Below are 17,831 nucleotides of genomic sequence, written 5' to 3' on the forward strand. Positions count from 1 at the left end.
TTTAGTACAACACACTTCCGCGTTGCACGCGCCTTAACTGCGAAAAACAAACAAACAAACAAACGAAGTGGTGGGTAAATTCGGCGCGGTGGTGCTGGAAACGCGGAAGCGCGGTCGTTGTGGCGAAACCAGACTCGCAATTTTACCGATCAGTAGAAGAAAACACTCGAGTGTCCCTTGCTATGGTGACTGCTGCGGCCGTATCAAGCTATATATAACAGAACAGTGTTAACAGCAAGGTTAGTTCATTCGTGCTTCCGGCGACGAAACATCGCCAACCATCTGTAGATCAACCGCAACAACAGTAATTTAGTTCAGTGCACACTGTGAAGGTGCACCAAAAGAAGTACACCCCTATTCTAGTGCACGGTACGCAAAGCCCTATTCAAGAACTCTTCACTCCCGCGTGCCCCAACGCTAACACCCGCAAAGGTCTTTGGGGCCCCAAACTATTGGGGCCCCTATTGTAAAGATATCTAATAGAGTCAGGTGATTATTCGGACGCGGATTTTAAAAAAGAAATTTCCAGGCGAATAAAAAATGGGTTTTAGGGCACATGGAGGGGGCCCTCAACCCATGGAAGGCAACTTGCACATATATTCTTGAAAGGAAAAAAAAAGTAATCCGCTCATTAGGCCGCTTCTGACCTAGCTATGAGGACGAAACAAAGTGAAATTTGAGAAGAAAAATGGTAGGCCTAACGTGAGAAGACAGGAAGACAGCGGTGTGGATTAGGGAGCCAACGTTGGAGTTGCACAGGTCAATTCCTAAAGCAACCAGTAAACCAGCACTGTCGCGTGCCTATTAGGGTTACTGAATCATATATTAAGAGAAGAGACTAGAGAGGGGCAGATGATTCGGCGTGGTACGTGATGTCAGGTTAGAAAATGTGCAACGTAATAGCTGCATTGTGAAATTACTACTGAATGTAGATGGCGCCGACTCGCGCAAAAAAAAAAAAAAAAAGAAGAAGAAAAAAAGCACCACGGTGCGAAGTAAAGTTCCAGAGTTTCGGGAACGCCGTTGATGCCGCGCAAATGCTCACGAACATGCGTATACCGCAATAATGGCGCTTCACATAGCGCAGTCAAGATGCGCCTCAGACGCATGTTGCTGTAAAACATGGTGGCCGCAAGCTTTCGCGGCAGCTCTCGCACTTTAGTCGTCCACTAACGATTCATAACTTCTGCTGCTGATCACGAGGTAGTGGGTTCGATTCATGGCCACGACAGCCTTATCCCTGTGGATGGCAGAATGCAGAAATTCAGGTAGAGATAACACCAAAGAACCGTCGCAGTCAAAATTTATCCGGTGCCTTCTACTACGGCGTTCCTCATTGCCAGATTGTTGCTTTGGGACGTTGCAAGTCAATCAATCCCAATTCATACAGACACGCGTGTCACGCGTATTGGCGCACGAGTCAATTGCTGAAATTTGGGCGAGTTTGTGACATGTTTGTCAGACTGCAAACTTGACTTTAAGCACACACACACACTAGGGGAGAGGAAAGGAACACCAGACAGGACGAGGGCTTCCTTCCACGGAGTCACTAGAGCCATACCTCCACTCAAAAATGGCGCCCAAACACAACAATAAAAATCAGCATCTTAAAGCAAACATCTCCCAGAAAAAATAGCTGCGAGGTTTCTAAACAGAGACCTTAACAAAATTCGTCAATATGCTTAAATTAGTGCTTCCTTTAAAGGAGGCGATGCTTTGTGACGTCGCAACCGACCGCAGCGACACCGGTGACGGTTAATCGAAACGCCAGTTTTTGTTGGGATGTGAAGTGAGGCCGATCGTGCTGGGCCAAGATGTTTTCTGGTTCGAAGCGCGAAGGCCTGGCTCAAATGGAGGTAATGCATCCGCCGCTTTTCTCAAAATAGTTGTGTGTGGTTAAAGTTCTTGCAAATGGCAACGTGGAGGTAACGAAAGACAATTCGTGGCAGGTTCTTTTGACCCGGCACCGCTAAGCCTAAAGTGGACGAGTTGTCATTTATTACACGGTCGCAGTAATTTTAGTAAGAAGAATCATGGCAGCTCAGTGCCTGCTGCCGCGTGTTCCCCGTTCGGAAACGTTACGAACCGTAAATCGCGAGAGAAACGGGTGTCGATAAGTATTCGTTATTCGTCATCGGTTGCTGATGTAGCTGCGAAATCTGTTACGCTAGAAGTGGCCGTCTCGTAGCTGACCGTTCGTCGCATTGTCGCGGTCGACCGCAGCAACTGCTCCAAGCGCAGCGGAATAACCTTTCTTTGGTTGTGTCGTGCAGGGGTACATTCCGGACAGGGTGAAAAACGCCGAGAAGCGTCTCGAACAAAATGTCTACGACGTGGAAGCCTGGAGCATTCTGCTTAGGGACGCACAGGTGAGAGCCGCCGCTTTTGTTGCGCTTCGGGGCTAGCCAGATATGTGTATACACGTGTCACATCTCACTCTCGTTATGCGCGTGAGATCTCGCCAAGTGTGGATAAGAGCGTGATGTGTTTAGTGCGACGTCCGAGCTTGCTTACGAAGCCCACTTTTAACACTGGTGCATCGATAACGAGGTGTTGATAATACGTCCACAAGTAGTTCTACTTGATGTCTACCGCTTCGTGCTAGTAGAGGTTTACGGAAGCAAAAGTTGGTCAGCTTTATTGGAAATAGAAGAGTGCCTCCTTATATTCAACGATTGCAGAAATGATCTAGCAGATTGTGTTTTTTCTATCCCCCCTTAGATGTCTTGCGATTACTTGTAGCAAGGCACTGCATGGCTGATTTGTGGGGACTGTTCTCGCTGCAGAATCTCGTGCATTCTGGTAGACATGAGTGCATTGACAGTGCGCAGCCATTTTCATCACTCAGTTTCGCCTAGACGCAAGCTGAAAATCGATGAAAGATATTTCGGTTTCACTCTGAAACAAAATAATAGTGTTTCAGTTACATTTTTGCTCCGTTAAAAATATTTTTTTTTCCATTTCGTCACACTGGTTTACAAGGCAGCAAAAATGCTTTGAAGTTCCATGTGGGCACACCAGCGCGGTTGGTCTGCTTGCAGAGAGTGCAGATAAATTGAGCAAACATTTTTGCTGTGCTCTTGAACACGCAAGAGAGTGTGGAGTATAGTAGGCTCGTTTCTTGTGTTCGGTATTCAGCACGATATGGCTAGAGCAGGTAATACACACATTGATGTATTGCTTCGGTGCCTTGTTATCAGGGCAGGACACGGGTTTTGCCATTGTAGAGAAGAAGACGGGAGGTTAACCACAGAAAATCCGATTGGCTATCCTGTACTGGGTAAATAGAAAAGGGATTTTAAAAAAAAGGAACTATTTAAGACTGTGGATGCTTGACACAGTCTGTGCCACAGTCAGCGTCAAACAATGACGCCTAGTCACAGTGTCTTGTAATCCTCTCTCATTCGAGTAACGTGCACCGTCTTTAAAGCTGCTCGGGCTGATGATGTCCATCTGCAGTTGGTGACATCTCGATAATTTCAGCACAAGCTCTGCGCACGGAAGTACACTAGATTTGCCGTTGGTGCTTCCAGCTTCCAAAACCTGGCAAATAGAAAGAGAGCAACAGTAAATGTGAAAATAAAACTAAAATCACCGAACATGCTGGAACTAACTACAATTTATTATGGAAGCAGGACCAACATACCCTAACATAACAGCCTCCTGGAGAGTGTGAAAAACACTGGCCCAACTCACTACTTTGGCAGTCCAAAACCTAAACCTGAAGAGGCATTGACATATTCAAAAGTAGTTCGTACCCGTTTTGATGTCATGGAAGTGAGCAAACTTTATTTCCTGGTGCCTCTGCACTAATTCCAACTGTTACACTATGGTGTATCTACTGCTGCAGTCTTAAAGAGCAACTTCGGTGATTTTTCAATGTCCGCTGATCTTCATAAAATTTTCAATATGTGTTCTCCTTTACAGTCTCATTTTCTGTGCCGAGCAGTATAGCTCTATGTCGTTTGGTTTTCCTGAAAATGAATTTTTAAGATTGGTTGCATTCATGACTCATGACTTTTTACTGGCCACCCTGTGCTTTGTGACGTCAGAGACTACACTGTCGCTGAAATCGTCGCTGAAAGCACCGCTATCTAATTCGGAAAATTTGTGAGAGCTCCCTGTGTTGTCAGGAGGCATCATCAGCTTTGCTTCTTTGGCATTACCGCAACATGTACTGTGTATTTAGCACGCATTCTCCGTGTTTACATTATGGTAGTGTAAGATCTGATGTCATCGACTCATCGTGACGTCACACAAAGCAGCTACCCGTTTCGGTTTTGGTATATCGTTCATTGGTTACTTAAGATTATCAATGAATTTCTAAGCAAACTGAACAACCATACCGGTGACAGTACTGTCAATTCCATTTGAAAATGACAATATCCTGATACAGTTAAAACAAATGCCGGAGTTGCCCTTTAAGCTGTGACTGACATTTGGCCGACACAATTCTACATGGCATCTGCTCTGTAAAGCGTCAAGACCAGCCTTAAAGACTTAGTTCTCAAATGTGACTCTTGGAAGTCATTTCTGAAGGGTGGTGGAAAATGCGGTCTGACTTTCCGATCAGTAATCTGTTGGCTCTCTCCTTAGTTGCATAAGCGCTAATGCTTAAGGAAAGAATGAACACACTTTTAGTTCTGTACACGGGTTATCTAGACTACCTCATAGTAGCACCGAGTGTGACATCACCTATTAAGTTGGCTTAATGGCAAATGGCTGCTGAAAACAGAGTTGGAGCTGCGGTAGTGTCGTTGTGAGTACAGCTGTTTAAAAAAAAAGGCGTTTGTACTTAGATGTAGGTTTGGCCTAAAGTGTACAGACTGGAATTTTCATTCCATTTTTTTAAGCTTTATGTGAAGGGCCTCGAAAACCTACAAGAAATACTGGCAAGCCTGAGAGCATCCTAAATAATTTACTGTCATAGATTTTCTAGAAACGGTGTTGGTTTCGTCTTCGAGAAGGCTTATGTGTTGGGTAGGTGTTGTTCGTATGTTGTTGACAATGTAAAGCTTCCATCGGTTACGAAATAATTGCCCTAGTGTACTTCATTAGCCCTTTCAGAGTTTAACATAGAGAAATAAATGAGGCACTTTTACCTTGTGCAACAGTTGGTAACGTATCCAGCGCTGCGGCTATGACGCTGTGCTGCGCAGCAAAAGGTCGCAGGTGCGATTCCCGGCCACAGCGGGCACACTTCGATAGTTGCAGTCTGCAGGAACACCTGTGTGCTTAGCATTAGGTGCACATTAGAAAAGTCAGAATTTGAGAAAAGCTTCCACTGTGTCATCTCTTATAGCCTGTGTTGCTTTGGAATGAGAACAACCTTGCTACTCTACCATAGATGTTCTGCTTGCATTTTTCAATGTTGAAAGCAGGGGGTTCCAGAAGTACGTCTGGCAGCAATAACTGTTGGTTGCAGCTAAGATCTGAGCAGGTGGCAGGCAAGGATTCATGCAAAAGGTCTGTTGTATGAAGTGCCTTGGAGCCATGTAACCAGCGGTAGCAACGTGTTACACGACCAAGACTTGCAAAGTGCTTCAAATACGTGAAGTGTGTGTGTGTGCCATTCTTGTGGATCTAGCAACTCTCTCGAGTTACTCTTATTAAAGTTTTTGTCAGAAAATGTATCTGACTGCTCCTAGACCAAACTGCAGGACAGTAACATTGCGTGCCTGGAGCTGCAGTCGTAACTAACCTCATTTACCGCGAGGGTTGCGGGATTATGCTTCATCTTCATACGGAGTCGGCAATGCTGCGGATCCTGTGCAAGTAGTGCAAGTCATACAATTTCCACGCGACGCATTTTGCACAGCAGTTCTTAATCTGTGATGCTTTCTATGGAATAACTGCCTTGCATACTACAGCTGCAATTTGTTGATATAACGTTACGTCCAATCATGCATTATTTGTGCACCTTTGTGTTTCGAGCATGCGACGTGCTATGCTTTGGTTGCGAGGGCAAGCGGTGCGCTGTGGCTGCTTCTCGCAAAAATGTGTCGTTCCTGTTGCCAGGTGGTAAATTGGTTCAGATCTGTGATGCCTTCCATGTAATGAACACATAGCTTTTTTGTGATGTAAATGTCTGAAACTTGAATCTTACATCGAATTACATGGCACATTCTTGTGTTTCTTTCTTGTGGCACACTGTTTTTTGCATGAATGCAAAATAATGCTTAGTTCACATTGGGGCATTTGGCGTCTACAACGACCGAAACTCTTCTGCCACAGAAATGTCGCATCGTATTATGTTGCTTGCCCACCCCGCCCTGCTGTCAGAGCTCTCAAGATATACCACAGGGAAAAAAACAAGAGTGGGCAATACTTTACTACCAGTGTCATCTGCGAGTATGCGCTAAAATAAACACATGCACGAGGTATCCTCGATGTTCCCGTATACCCCATGCTTTCTGTGGTTGCGTTGAGTTCCCATGCATCTTCTTTGCGTAAGTCGGGGTAAGCCCCGGTAAGAAGCAGTAATTCTGGGCCTCCTGGAAAGTATATTTTTGACTATGCATCAAGAGCAGAAAAGGCATTCGCCATTTTTCAGCGGTGGTGATGGATCTGGCCTACTCTACAAGACTTCTGACTCGTGTTCTGATTGGTCCACGGTGAGGGATTCTGGCAGCAGTGATGGCCATTTCGGCGATTCTGTGCTGCTCAAGGTGCCGGATGCCCCAGTGTGAATGTGCCTTGATTGCTGGCTATGTATGTAATCGCATATAGCGGTGAAATTGCCATGGCCCTGAGTGGCCGTTAAGCAGCATATGAAACAGCAACAGTTCGACAGCTGTGTGAGAAGCTAATGGCGAGTAGTCAAGAACATTTAATCTACCGCAGAATTGTACCACAGTGACATGAATGACTGCATCATGGCATTTATACCTTTTGGCTTCGTTTGCTTGTTTGATCTTGCACAATGCTGGCGACAGCACAGACTGCAAGTTCTTGCTACAACTATGGACATTATATAAGGGCTTAAATAATTGAAGAAACAGGATTTGTGGTGTACTCAAGTTCACAGGGATGCAGTCTGCAGCCGTTAGCATTGTAGAATTGAAAATGCAAACTTACAAAGCTTTTAGATAGGCATATTTTCCAACTGAAGCTAACACTCTTGTTCAAGTCCGAAACCATAATTATTTTCTTTCTGGTATCCACAGATGTGTCTGCGCAGCTAAATGAAATATAGTTTATTCTTTTTCCTTTGTACCATGGTTTGGAATCTTGCTAATCCTTCCGAGTTGAAAGGGACACAGAAAACAGATTTATGCTTAAGTGCTTGCCCAAGTTTGAACCCTGTACCAGCATTTCAGAGGTTTTTAGGCCCATATAAGCACATTATTATTTATATAAATGCATGTTGGAGAAGGCCTGTTCTCCCTCCACACTCCCAGTGATGTGTACTTACTGTCATTTGTGAACGAGTTAAGTCTTGTTATTTACTACACTACACGGTACTGGAGCGATAGATAGCTTCAGCTTGGCTTGGTCATGCTAAACTGGCCTGGTGTGCCAGCGTCACCAGAGCTGTAGGTAGGCGTGGAAACACTTGAGCCCGACTACTTGTGAAGCCAAAGGTGCTGCTCGCACATAGGCAAGTGGTTCTTCATCCTCCTTTAACACACGAGGGCACCTCCTTGGTTATTTTCACAAAGCAGAGGTTGTTACAAGGAGCAAAACATGCATTTAAATGTAGTTAACTGCGCATGTAAACCAACTTAGATGACTTCTCCTGAGCACACGCAGGAGGGCGGCATTGGTATGACATGTGCAGATTCAGAATTCAGGCTGCATGCACTACATTGACATGCTATGTAGTCCTTTAGGCTTTTGGTTACAGTGTTTCAAACAGACTGATTTTATACAAGCTTTACTGCACCACTGCTTCTACACGGCACGTTGGCAGTAGAATAACCTTCGGACTGAAGGGGTACTATGGTAAGAGGCAGATTGTGTTTGTATCATGTCGAACACCTTTAGTGCTTGAAATCAGAAGGCAGGGAGCTGAAGATAAAATGGTTCTACAATAAGTGTCCCTAGTGATGCAAAACTGATGGTAAATTGACTATCGATAGTGTTGCTATTGATAGTATTATGGTTTGCTATAAAACTACCAATGGCACAACAAAAATCTGTTGACACTGTGCTACTTTTGATAATACTAAGATAGATTGCTTTTAACGATGCTATTGATAGTTGTGGGATACGTGACTAGTGGTACTAGCAAAATTTTGCTGCTATAACTGACCACCAATGTTAGAAGCAGGGAATCGTTGTGAAGTTCATGTTACAGTATTTACATGCGGCACGAGTGGTCTTACATTATCAATAGTGAATTATCTAGAGTGCGCAATCAGTGGTACTGTTTATAGTTTTGCACTTTTGATGGTTTGCTATTGGTTCAACTGTCGATAATATTCATGGTACTATCGATAGTTTTGCATCACTAGTGCCTCCCCCCCCTCCTATAGTGTTCCCTAGCAAACACCCGCAGTGGCATTGTTGTCGGTGTTGCCTTGAACACGAGCACATAAAAAAACATTTTCCTTTCATCATGGAGTCAGTAAGGCCACTTTGCATTGGTGTATTCACTTTCTGGCATAGTGGCATGGCACCATCTAGAGTTCCAATTATGTGTCCTCCGTAGATTTTTCTGAGAGCTCCTTGAGATGGCTGGCGCTATAATTTATTGGTTCCTTCATTTTTAAATCATCATGCTACAGGTGTGCTTCATCGGCACAAAAAGTGCCTTCATCGGCATACATGGTCGGTAGGTACCCTTGCACTTATACTGACGTCAATGACAACTGCAATCATGCTCCATTACATTTTTACAAGAAGCATACTTAAAGCTGTTGGCTTTAAGTATGCTTCTTGTAAAAATGTAATGGAGCATGATTGCAGTTGTCATTGACGTCAGTATAAGTGCAAGGGTACCTACCGACCATGTATGCCGATGAACGCACTTTTTTTGGTCCTGTCTCTGCTGTGTTTTGGGGCGTTATCATGTCAGGATTCTTTTCCTTCAATTCTGTTCATTTATCACTCTTTGGAGTGAGCAGTTGATACTGATAACGAAGTCTTGGCATCGAGTCAGACTTTCATCATCATCATCAGCAGCAGCAGCCTGGTTACGCCCACTGCAGGGCAAAGGCCTCTCCCATACTTCTCCAACAACCCCGGTCATGTACTAATTGTGTCCATGCCGTCCCTGCAAACTTCTTAATCTCATCCGCCCACCTAACTTTCTGCCGCCCCCTGCTACGCTTCCCTTCCCGAGTCAGACTTTGACAGAGGGCAAAAAAGACTGCAAATAAGAAAAACGTGTTATAAAGCCTCTGGAACATGGCACAGCGCTGTGTGGCAGCGACCTATACATTTTGTCTGCTACATCCATTGTTGAAACTCGCATAAGTGTCCCTGTAATGCAGAATTATTTGCGGATGATACATAAAGCTGGGTTTGCACGACGGATGTGATTGCGGACGAATCGGTCACTAACATGTGGCGGGAATCTGATCACTTTGCAGCTAGCATTCACATTACAGAGGATGATGGTGTGGATGGATCAGCCCTCGCATGGGCAACGACAATGGAGCAAATGCGGCTGGGCTGAAAATCCAAACGGTGATTTGGCTTTCCGCCGTTTCGCGCTTCGTGTGGACTGAGGGATCGTTGGGGGGAATGGGTGACATACGATAATGTGACACACAATCTGCAAGCTCACATTGCTATTTGCTCCGTTGTGTGAGTAGAGCTTAAAGATTCGTGAAGAAACTTTTTTTTTTTTCGTTGAAATGTGCAGAACACACTGAGAATAAGTACATTTAGTAAAAAGAAAAAAAAATATTGTTTTAGGGGAACCTTTTCAGCAGTAGCTTTGCTGCCTGTGGGAAACGCCAGGCAGAACACTGGAAGCCAGTTTCACTTCAAGCCACCTATGGCTTTGTGTGCAACTTTTGCAGGCAGTTCTCATCGGCTGTGAAACAGAGCTGTTTCTCGCATTTCCCCTGCATAAGCTGTGTGACAATGCAGTAGGGAGTGGGGGGGGGGGGTGCGGTCGCATTGGTCTTCCTCCTCTGAAAGAGAATCGTGCATGCCAGTTCCCTTTCCTCCGTTCCTGCTCTAATACAGCAAATGAAGCTTGCTGCCTGTCATTCACTGTTGGCTGCAGACATTTAGCCAGAAACTCTCTACTCAAAACCGAAACCAGACGCGAAAAAACTTTTCTGCCATGCCACCTGTAAACAGCGCTCGTCCATAAAGGGTCAAACTGTGAAGGTAGCATTATTTTTCAAGATATTCATGTTCTCTTTAGGGTGCCCCACATTCGTGTGGGAACGAAACAGGTTGGAACAGAGAAAGGTACATTGTGAAATTTCTTGCATTTTCCTAACAACTGTGTTCTTGTTTGTTCTTTCCATCGCTCCATGTGTGTGTGCCGCCTCTGGACCATGGACTGCACAGAACAAGAAAGTCGAGGAGGCTCGGCCGCTCTACGAGAAGATAGTGACGCAGTTCCCGAATGCCGGCCGCTACTGGAAGATTTACATTGAACACGAGGTTTTGTATCTGCCACATTTCTCACTTCTACCTTCAACTTTCCTTTTTTTTCTCTCTCTCTCTCTCCTTTTGTTTAAGTTGGCCTTTGCGTCCCCACATCACGCCAAGCCTGCTTCGTCAACACAGCCCTTTGTTGTAACAATCATGTTTTTCTGCTCTTTCCGCTTTCCCCAAGAGATGTGGACGTGCCGACGCTTGCGACCTTACTTGCTGTGAGCAGTTGGGATTGTTTACATGAACCCAGTTCATTGTGCACTGCTGTAATATTCAACCGCGCTGCCACCAGTTTTAAAGTAATTGCACTGCCGAAGTTGTAAGACTCAACAGTGTGCAAGGTTGATGATGCTTCCTGGGCCGCCTTAAGACAGCGGCTGGTGACGGTCGTGACGTAGGAGCAGTGACGGATGGGGCTTTCGGTGAGGGTGGTAGCTGTGGACCTGTCACATGATCACCGAATGTCACATGCATAATGGTGCTGTCATTATGTCATGTTGATAAGGTTATGTTCTTGGGGATTTGCATATTGGAGATCACAGTACATACTGTCCTAATAGGAACAAAAAAAGTTATGCGCTGGTGGTGCTGCCCCAACGCAGGAATTGGAATTCAATTTCTTTAATGTTTTCTGTTGGGTTGTAGATAGTGACTATTGCATTTTCTTCAACAGATTACAGATGATATGGGGCTGAGAACTGCCCCTTTGGGGGACGGTTGCCAGCCTGAGCTTTACTTTATTTTACTCTTGTAATGGTACATATATTTTCAAACCAAAGAACAATTGGGCTGCAGAAGCAGGGCTAGCAAAAGGAGCCGTGGCAGAACGAAGTGGCAAGGGGGTCCAAATGTGGGCGTGCCGAGCATTAACCATTTTGACAGCGCCACTGGCAGTGTGCTTGGCTTCTCTGGATACTGTTATGTGGTCTTGGTACCCATATCTTCAGCACGTAATCTTGCCGATCAGTGATGACTGTTCAGAGTCTGCACAGACTTGCCACTGGCAGTGTTGAGCCCTGCGCACAGCAGAAATGTCGCAAGTCGACGCACCCTGTTTGTAAGCGGCGTTAAAACTGTTGCCTGTCTCTGTGTTGTTGCCTTGGAATAAGTGGAGTGTAACAAAATGCCGTTGGAGTGCCCGTTGGTCGGTTAGAGAAACCTCACGCAGTCTTCATCGAAGACAAATAAATTTATTTTTTTCGTTTGGCTCTTTCGGGTTGGGACTGGGGGTCTGTCTTCGTAAGTGTGTCTCTCGTAAACTGTGAGCTCCCCCAAAGAGTGCGAGTTTTTTTTTTTTTTTGTCTCCGGTTCACTCGCTGTGGTCTCAATTACTGAGTGGCGTCTCACTTGTCTCCTGCACGGTGTCCATCACGCACACACCTCAGACAACACACATGCTGCCTACACACTGCGCACAACAGTGGTGAGAAAGTAAAGGAAAAATGAGGTCCACGCATGCTCTTCTGGGCCAGAGAGTCTGAAAAGAGGTTCTGCTAATGCTCCGGCTCGCCAACTTGCACGCAGTGCAGCGAAGGCTAAGGCTTGTGTCTGCCAATCAGCAGTGAGAATGATTGTGTGCCCGAGTAATGGGAGGTAGAGAGTTTGTGCTCTACTAGTTCTTCTGTGACACTTCCATTCAGTTGGCATCGTGCAAAGGGTAATCAGGGGCTGTATTCTCAAGGGATAACTTTAAAAGATCCATCTGCTTTTGCATGATTTCCTGTGACTTGGCACCGGATGCGTCTGTACATGACGGGCAGCGTTTCTGGTACTGTGCAAAGCTCACTATCTCCGCAGAGCTCCACGAGCACTGTCGGTCATGCTTGGACACGTCCAGTGCCAAGGCGCATGAAATCTCACAAAAGTGATCGCATCTCATAAAGTGATCGCTCGGGAATACCGTCTCAGAGGTGGGTAGTGGAGCCAGCCCTCATTCTGGTTCGGAAGAGAGAACCTGAGAAAGGGCTCCACTGTCCTCTTTTCTAGTTGGCTGATGCGAGCTGTAGTTTTCACTGAACTGCAGGAAGTTGGTGAGACGGGTACTGTTAGGGCTGAATTTATAAGTCACTGGATGATTCTTTTGGAGTGCTTGTTGCTGAATGGCCGCAGCGCACACAACAGTTGTTTCTGGGCCGCATGGTCGAACTCCTGTGTCATTCTTCCTGATGCTTCAGATCTGAGTGGCAAGGATGGCTGTGGCCACAGACTGCTACCAAGCTGCTTGTAACATTTCCTATGGTCCTTTTCCCATAAACTTTGATGAATAAAAATGAATTGCTTTAATAGTCACCAGCTGGGAGTCTGCTCTGATTGCAAGCACTACGGTGCTTTTGACTGAGATGTGCAAGTGCTCGTTGATGTGTATCGATTGCACATTAGAGATGTGCCTAGGGCACACCAAACCTGGCACAGAAATGGTGGCAGTCTGTGCTTTATGATGGAAGATTACGCAAGGCCATTCTGCTGTCTTGCCTGGCATTTCTAGGGCACAAAGATTTTACCAGAATATCAAATTCTGTAGCAGTGCATTGTGTGTGATTTGTCGCTGGCAGACCTGTGCATCTTTAGGATCTTGCATCCCATTGATCTATATGGGAAGTTGCTGTTAATTTAGAGCTGCAATTCATCCAGAACCTCTTTTGAGTACTTGTTGAGGGAAAAACACCTAACAGGGCATAGTTGTAGCTGCATGTTATGTGGATGCCTGCTGAATTGGGTAGGATTGTTCCTACAGCATTGGTTTGAATGTGTATGTGTGTGTGCGTGCCTGCATGTGCGTAAAGAAAGGTGCTGCGTTACGACGGTTAATAAAGACGGCATAATACTGTTGCTTTCATGCGACTGTAAGTTGTTGCCTGTGTTGTTCGAAGTTGGATGCAAGCCTTTTGGCATAGCCCCAGGTTCGATTGGATATGCTGGAAGTTCAGAGATTCAGAAAACAAAGTTCAGAGTTCAGGAAACAAAAGGAAACTTTCTTTGAACACAAATGCTGTGCATATGATTTGGTTAAAGCATAATTTTTTTGACACCCACTATGATGGTTCTGATGGTTGAGCTTGTGTGGTTAAATTTAGTAGCATGTTGAAGAACCTCAGGTGGTTGAGTTTAATCTAGAGCCATCCACTATGCAGTCTCGTACCTGAGCATTGCTGTAAGATAGTGATTGCACAATTAATCAGTTCACCAATAAAATTAAGGTTCTCCACATTGGTCGCCTGCATTGCATACTGCACTATGGAATGTCGCTTTTCCTTTTTTTTAACAATGTCTCTGATGTGTCGTAAGTGTGAATTAGCATCTGTAAATTTGTGCTGCGCACTCTTTTGTGTGATGGCTTGATGCACACTGTGTTAAGAGGGAGCTTTCATGATAGTTAGGCAGTGGTTATTTGCTAATTGGCACATTGCACTGATAGTCTTTCTTCTGTTTGTATATTAATTTTGCCTTATTGTCACTTATTAGCAGTTGAGCAGTTTGGGAAATGTTGGATCTACCATAAGCGAGAGCATCAGGTAATAAAAAAAATTTTATCCCGAAGTGGGAATGATAGTGGCGCGCAAGTTCCACGTTTGCGGGTGGCTTCATGCCAATGCAAGAGAGCATCGCAGGAAAGCTGTGCACGACGCTTGATTAGGGAACAGCAGTCAAGGTAGTGATGGCTACTCATAGGAAACTGTATTTTTTAAGCTTTGGGTTCTGCTGAAAGTTGCATTGAGCTCCTTCAAAAGATTGTCGTTATTTGTGTGTGGTGGCACACAATTAATTTTTTCTGTTCCAAGGATTGTAATTGAGGGTGACATATGTTTAGGGAGAGCCTGACTCTTTGCAGCATATGGCGAGGGCAGTTGGCCTATTGCATCACCTTAAGTATTGGCAGACATGCTGCTAGAGCAGACAATTGCACGGAATGATTGATGAGAAACCGTTATGTAATGAGGTCGTCTGCTTACCAGCTATAGACCTTTGCACCGGAAGCCTCGAACCAGAGAGTCGGAAACGGATATCAGGCCCCCGGTAGCGAGAGTAGCTAGCGTCTCATAGTTGCCCTCTCTTGCTGGACTGTCACGCGCGCAGTTCCCGCATTGACTGCACGACGTTTTCGTGATATTAAGCTTATCCGCGCAGGCTATGCGAACGTCCGGGCAACACTGCACTGTGTACGGTTGTTCGAACAACCAGAAGAAACGCAATGCAGCAAGAAAAGTGCCGTGCAGCACGCACAATGTTCTGCAAGAGGACTGCGGCTGCAACGTGTACCTGTTGTATCGATTTCCTGCCGACGCGGTACTGAAGCATCGCTGGATTAGCGCTGTAAATCGTAATGCAGGAGACACACGGTACGATTCGGCGTCCGATCCGACGTGCGGCGCGGCATGCTCCGGCATGCGGCATAGGACGATTCCGGGCGCACGGTGCGTGCATCCGAAAGATCAAGCAGCGCGCAAGCTCCGCCCAGATACAGCCCCCCAGCTTCACTTTATACCACGTCGAGAAACGCAATATAAACAACTCTGCACAACACTGCTTCGCTTTACGCGAACACTGCCAATAAAGTTATGCCCCTGCGACTGACGGAACACTTCACGACGGAGCGTTGTCCACTGACGTCTCCGCCAACAGCAAGTGATAGGGCCGGCAGGCCTAGCTAGGCGGACGCTGCGATCCAACGCGAGCTCGTCAAAGAGCGCTTATTTTTGCCAAAACAATTAACACTGTACACTTAGGTCACCCGTAATTAAATACAATTGGTTTACTCGACGCCGTCGTTGCGAAGGGCAAACGTGCAAGCGAAGCGAGAAGCCTCGCCCAGACGGTCGGTGTGTGCTGTCTGCCCGCGATATGCCCTCGCGTCGCGGCTCCCGATCTCGCCAGTAGCTGGGTGCTAGTGTACTATGCGCATAATAGGCACACGTTCGAGATAATTTTACTAAATTGGTAGCTATTTCGTGTAGGAAACAAACTGCAGCAGGCAAGGAAAAAAAAAAACAAGACTGCGAGAAACTGGCCAGCCAGCGCCGCCTCCGTGGAGGGACCGTCAGAGAACGTCACATGCCAGCCACGCTGTCATTGGCTGCGGCCAAACGACGGTGCGGTTGTCGGACACGCCGGACTTCCGATCCGGCGCTTCGGCACGGCAAAACATCTCGATTGCGGCTGCCGTTCTAGCGCGTCGGCCGCCGGATCGGACCGTGTATCTCCCGCTTAATAAGGGATTTGTCCCTACGGAGTCGTCGCGCGTCTGCTCGATTCATTATCTCGACGGGAAGCGGACATCAGAGAATCCAGAGCCGATGCTTCAGCTCGGCTACGCGAGGAAGGCAAGATGCGCTGTGTGTGTCTCCATCGTCAGCCCCTAATGTTTAGATGGGCAATAAATATGCAAATATGAGCCAACAAGGTCAAGTTTTGGCCTTGTTTGCTCAAGGCGGCAAGCCGACAGTGGCTGACGTCGACGCCATTCCGCAATCGCACGGACTGATGCAGCCACGGGCGCTCAAAACAGGAAAGTATTCGCCTTAATGCGTAAAGCGACACCGCTTAACACTGGTGATACTTGCACTAAAGGTCCAAAACGACGCTGAGGAGACTTAAGACATAGGTGAAAGCAGCTGCAGCGCTGAGCTGACGCTTCCCGGCGCCATCCTACAGTCGCGTGTAGTCGTACGGCCGCTGCCAACGGGAAAGTTTCCGTCTCGATGTGTAGCCGAGGCCTCTCGACACTGGTGAGAATAGCACGAAAGTGGCAAGAGGACTCTGTGAAGGCCGAAGATACGGAGCAACACAGATGTAGATAGCAACTAACGTTTTTAGATCTGTTTGTTCATAAGAACAGCAGCGCTGAGCCGGCTGAGGCTGAGCAACAACAGTCCAGTATGGCGTCGCCCCCAAGCAGACGCTAGGTGGCGCCAGTAGTCCAAATATGGTGGCGCCCATGGAAGCCTCAGTGCAAAGGTCTATAGATTGAGTGAAACGTTAGCTGTGTGACGAGTTAACTTCGAGTATTCTTGTGTGCCTGGTTGTAAAATGTTTGTGTGCGAGTGTGTGATTGATGTGCGATGGGTTGCCAGGCACGAAATGGGATGCGTGCACTGGAGTGAATGAGTAGAAGTGGTTCACATTTATGGAAATGGAGCAAGTCAATTCACGTCCAAGGATGTGCTGCGACTTGACGAATAAATGAGGGAGACTGACTACCGTCGGTCTCCTCGTTGAAAGTCCCAAACCGAGGTTTGAGATGCCGTTGCCGCTGTGACCCTGCTCCATCATGGCAGTTTCACGCAGCATAAGCTGTGCTCTTCCAATTCTTGTGGACTTCGTATTGCCAGCTTGTCCAAAGGTGTGTCGAACAAACTGGATTTTACTTCTTAACATTCGATGACTTCGAAGTTGAGAACTTTGCCTACCTGTGTAAAGCTAGCAAAGCAGTGCTTAAGTGACAATATACTTCTGAATGCTGTGGATAATCTACCATTATTAGATTTAGTTGTAGAATTGTCCTGTTATCAGTCATGTGCCTTGATTAAAAGGCTCCTTTATGTGAGTAAAGGTCGCTACACTTATGCGGTTGAGATGTGTGACATTATGTCATACATTCTTGTCTGTGCTTACAAGTGGAGCTAGGGGTCGATCTTGTCAGGTTTCTTTAATCTACTGTGCTTGCTGCGTAAGATTGACATGATGGAGATCAGAGTGTGTATGGTTAGATTAACGTTCAGTGGCTTCAACTGAACTGTTGCGCTAGTGATTTGCCTGGATTGGTTCGGGTGAAATTTTGTAAGCCATGCAGCTGTCTTATGCCATGCCTAGAACCATCTGCGAAGATACCATTTGACTTAGGAGGTTCACGAAGGTAGTGTTTTAATTGAATCGAAGCTGTTCGGGATCATACCGGGGGTGTACTTGCCCTGACAGTAAGCATTTTTGACATTTTCTTGGGTTAACTTCACAGTTGCCCCCTCTGGCACCTGGACAAACTACATTAGAAAGGCCCCCCGATTCTTTTTTTGTATTCCACCTTAATTTTACAGATAATGTCACATTCAGAATGTGCATCTGGCTTGCATTTTATGTTTACTCAGAATGCCAACTAGTTCTCAAGGAAGGACCTTAACAGCTGATAGATATAAGCATGACTATATGGACATTCGCATCGTTGCTGACGTTCTCACTCAGCTGCATGGCTTATGAATTTGGTGTGTGTGTGCGTGTGTTTGTAAGAGAGAGAGAGAGGTTTGGATGAAAGGAGAAATGATGTGGTGTGCACATAA

The 17,831-nt window shown here is 46.1% G+C and overlaps 1 protein-coding gene across 2 annotated transcripts in view; it reads left to right on the top strand.

Moving 5' to 3' along the window:
* The first annotated feature begins 1,744 nt into the window (after window positions 1–1,744).
* The window catches only part of su(f) (cleavage stimulation factor subunit su(f)), an 84,084-nt gene continuing 67,997 nt past the window's right edge, over window positions 1,745–17,831 (top strand). For both annotated transcript variants that reach the window (XM_075674333.1, XM_075674335.1), the window contains exons 1-3: window positions 1,745–1,856; window positions 2,274–2,369; window positions 10,474–10,569. In XM_075674333.1, the coding sequence (XP_075530448.1) occupies window positions 1,815–1,856; window positions 2,274–2,369; window positions 10,474–10,569 (234 nt within the window). In that variant the 5' untranslated portion in view covers window positions 1,745–1,814. The remainder of the gene's footprint in view (window positions 1,857–2,273; window positions 2,370–10,473; window positions 10,570–17,831) is intronic.

This window comes from Dermacentor variabilis, chromosome 11, assembly GCF_050947875.1.
Source record: "Dermacentor variabilis isolate Ectoservices chromosome 11, ASM5094787v1, whole genome shotgun sequence".
NCBI lineage: Eukaryota > Metazoa > Arthropoda > Arachnida > Ixodida > Ixodidae > Dermacentor > Dermacentor variabilis.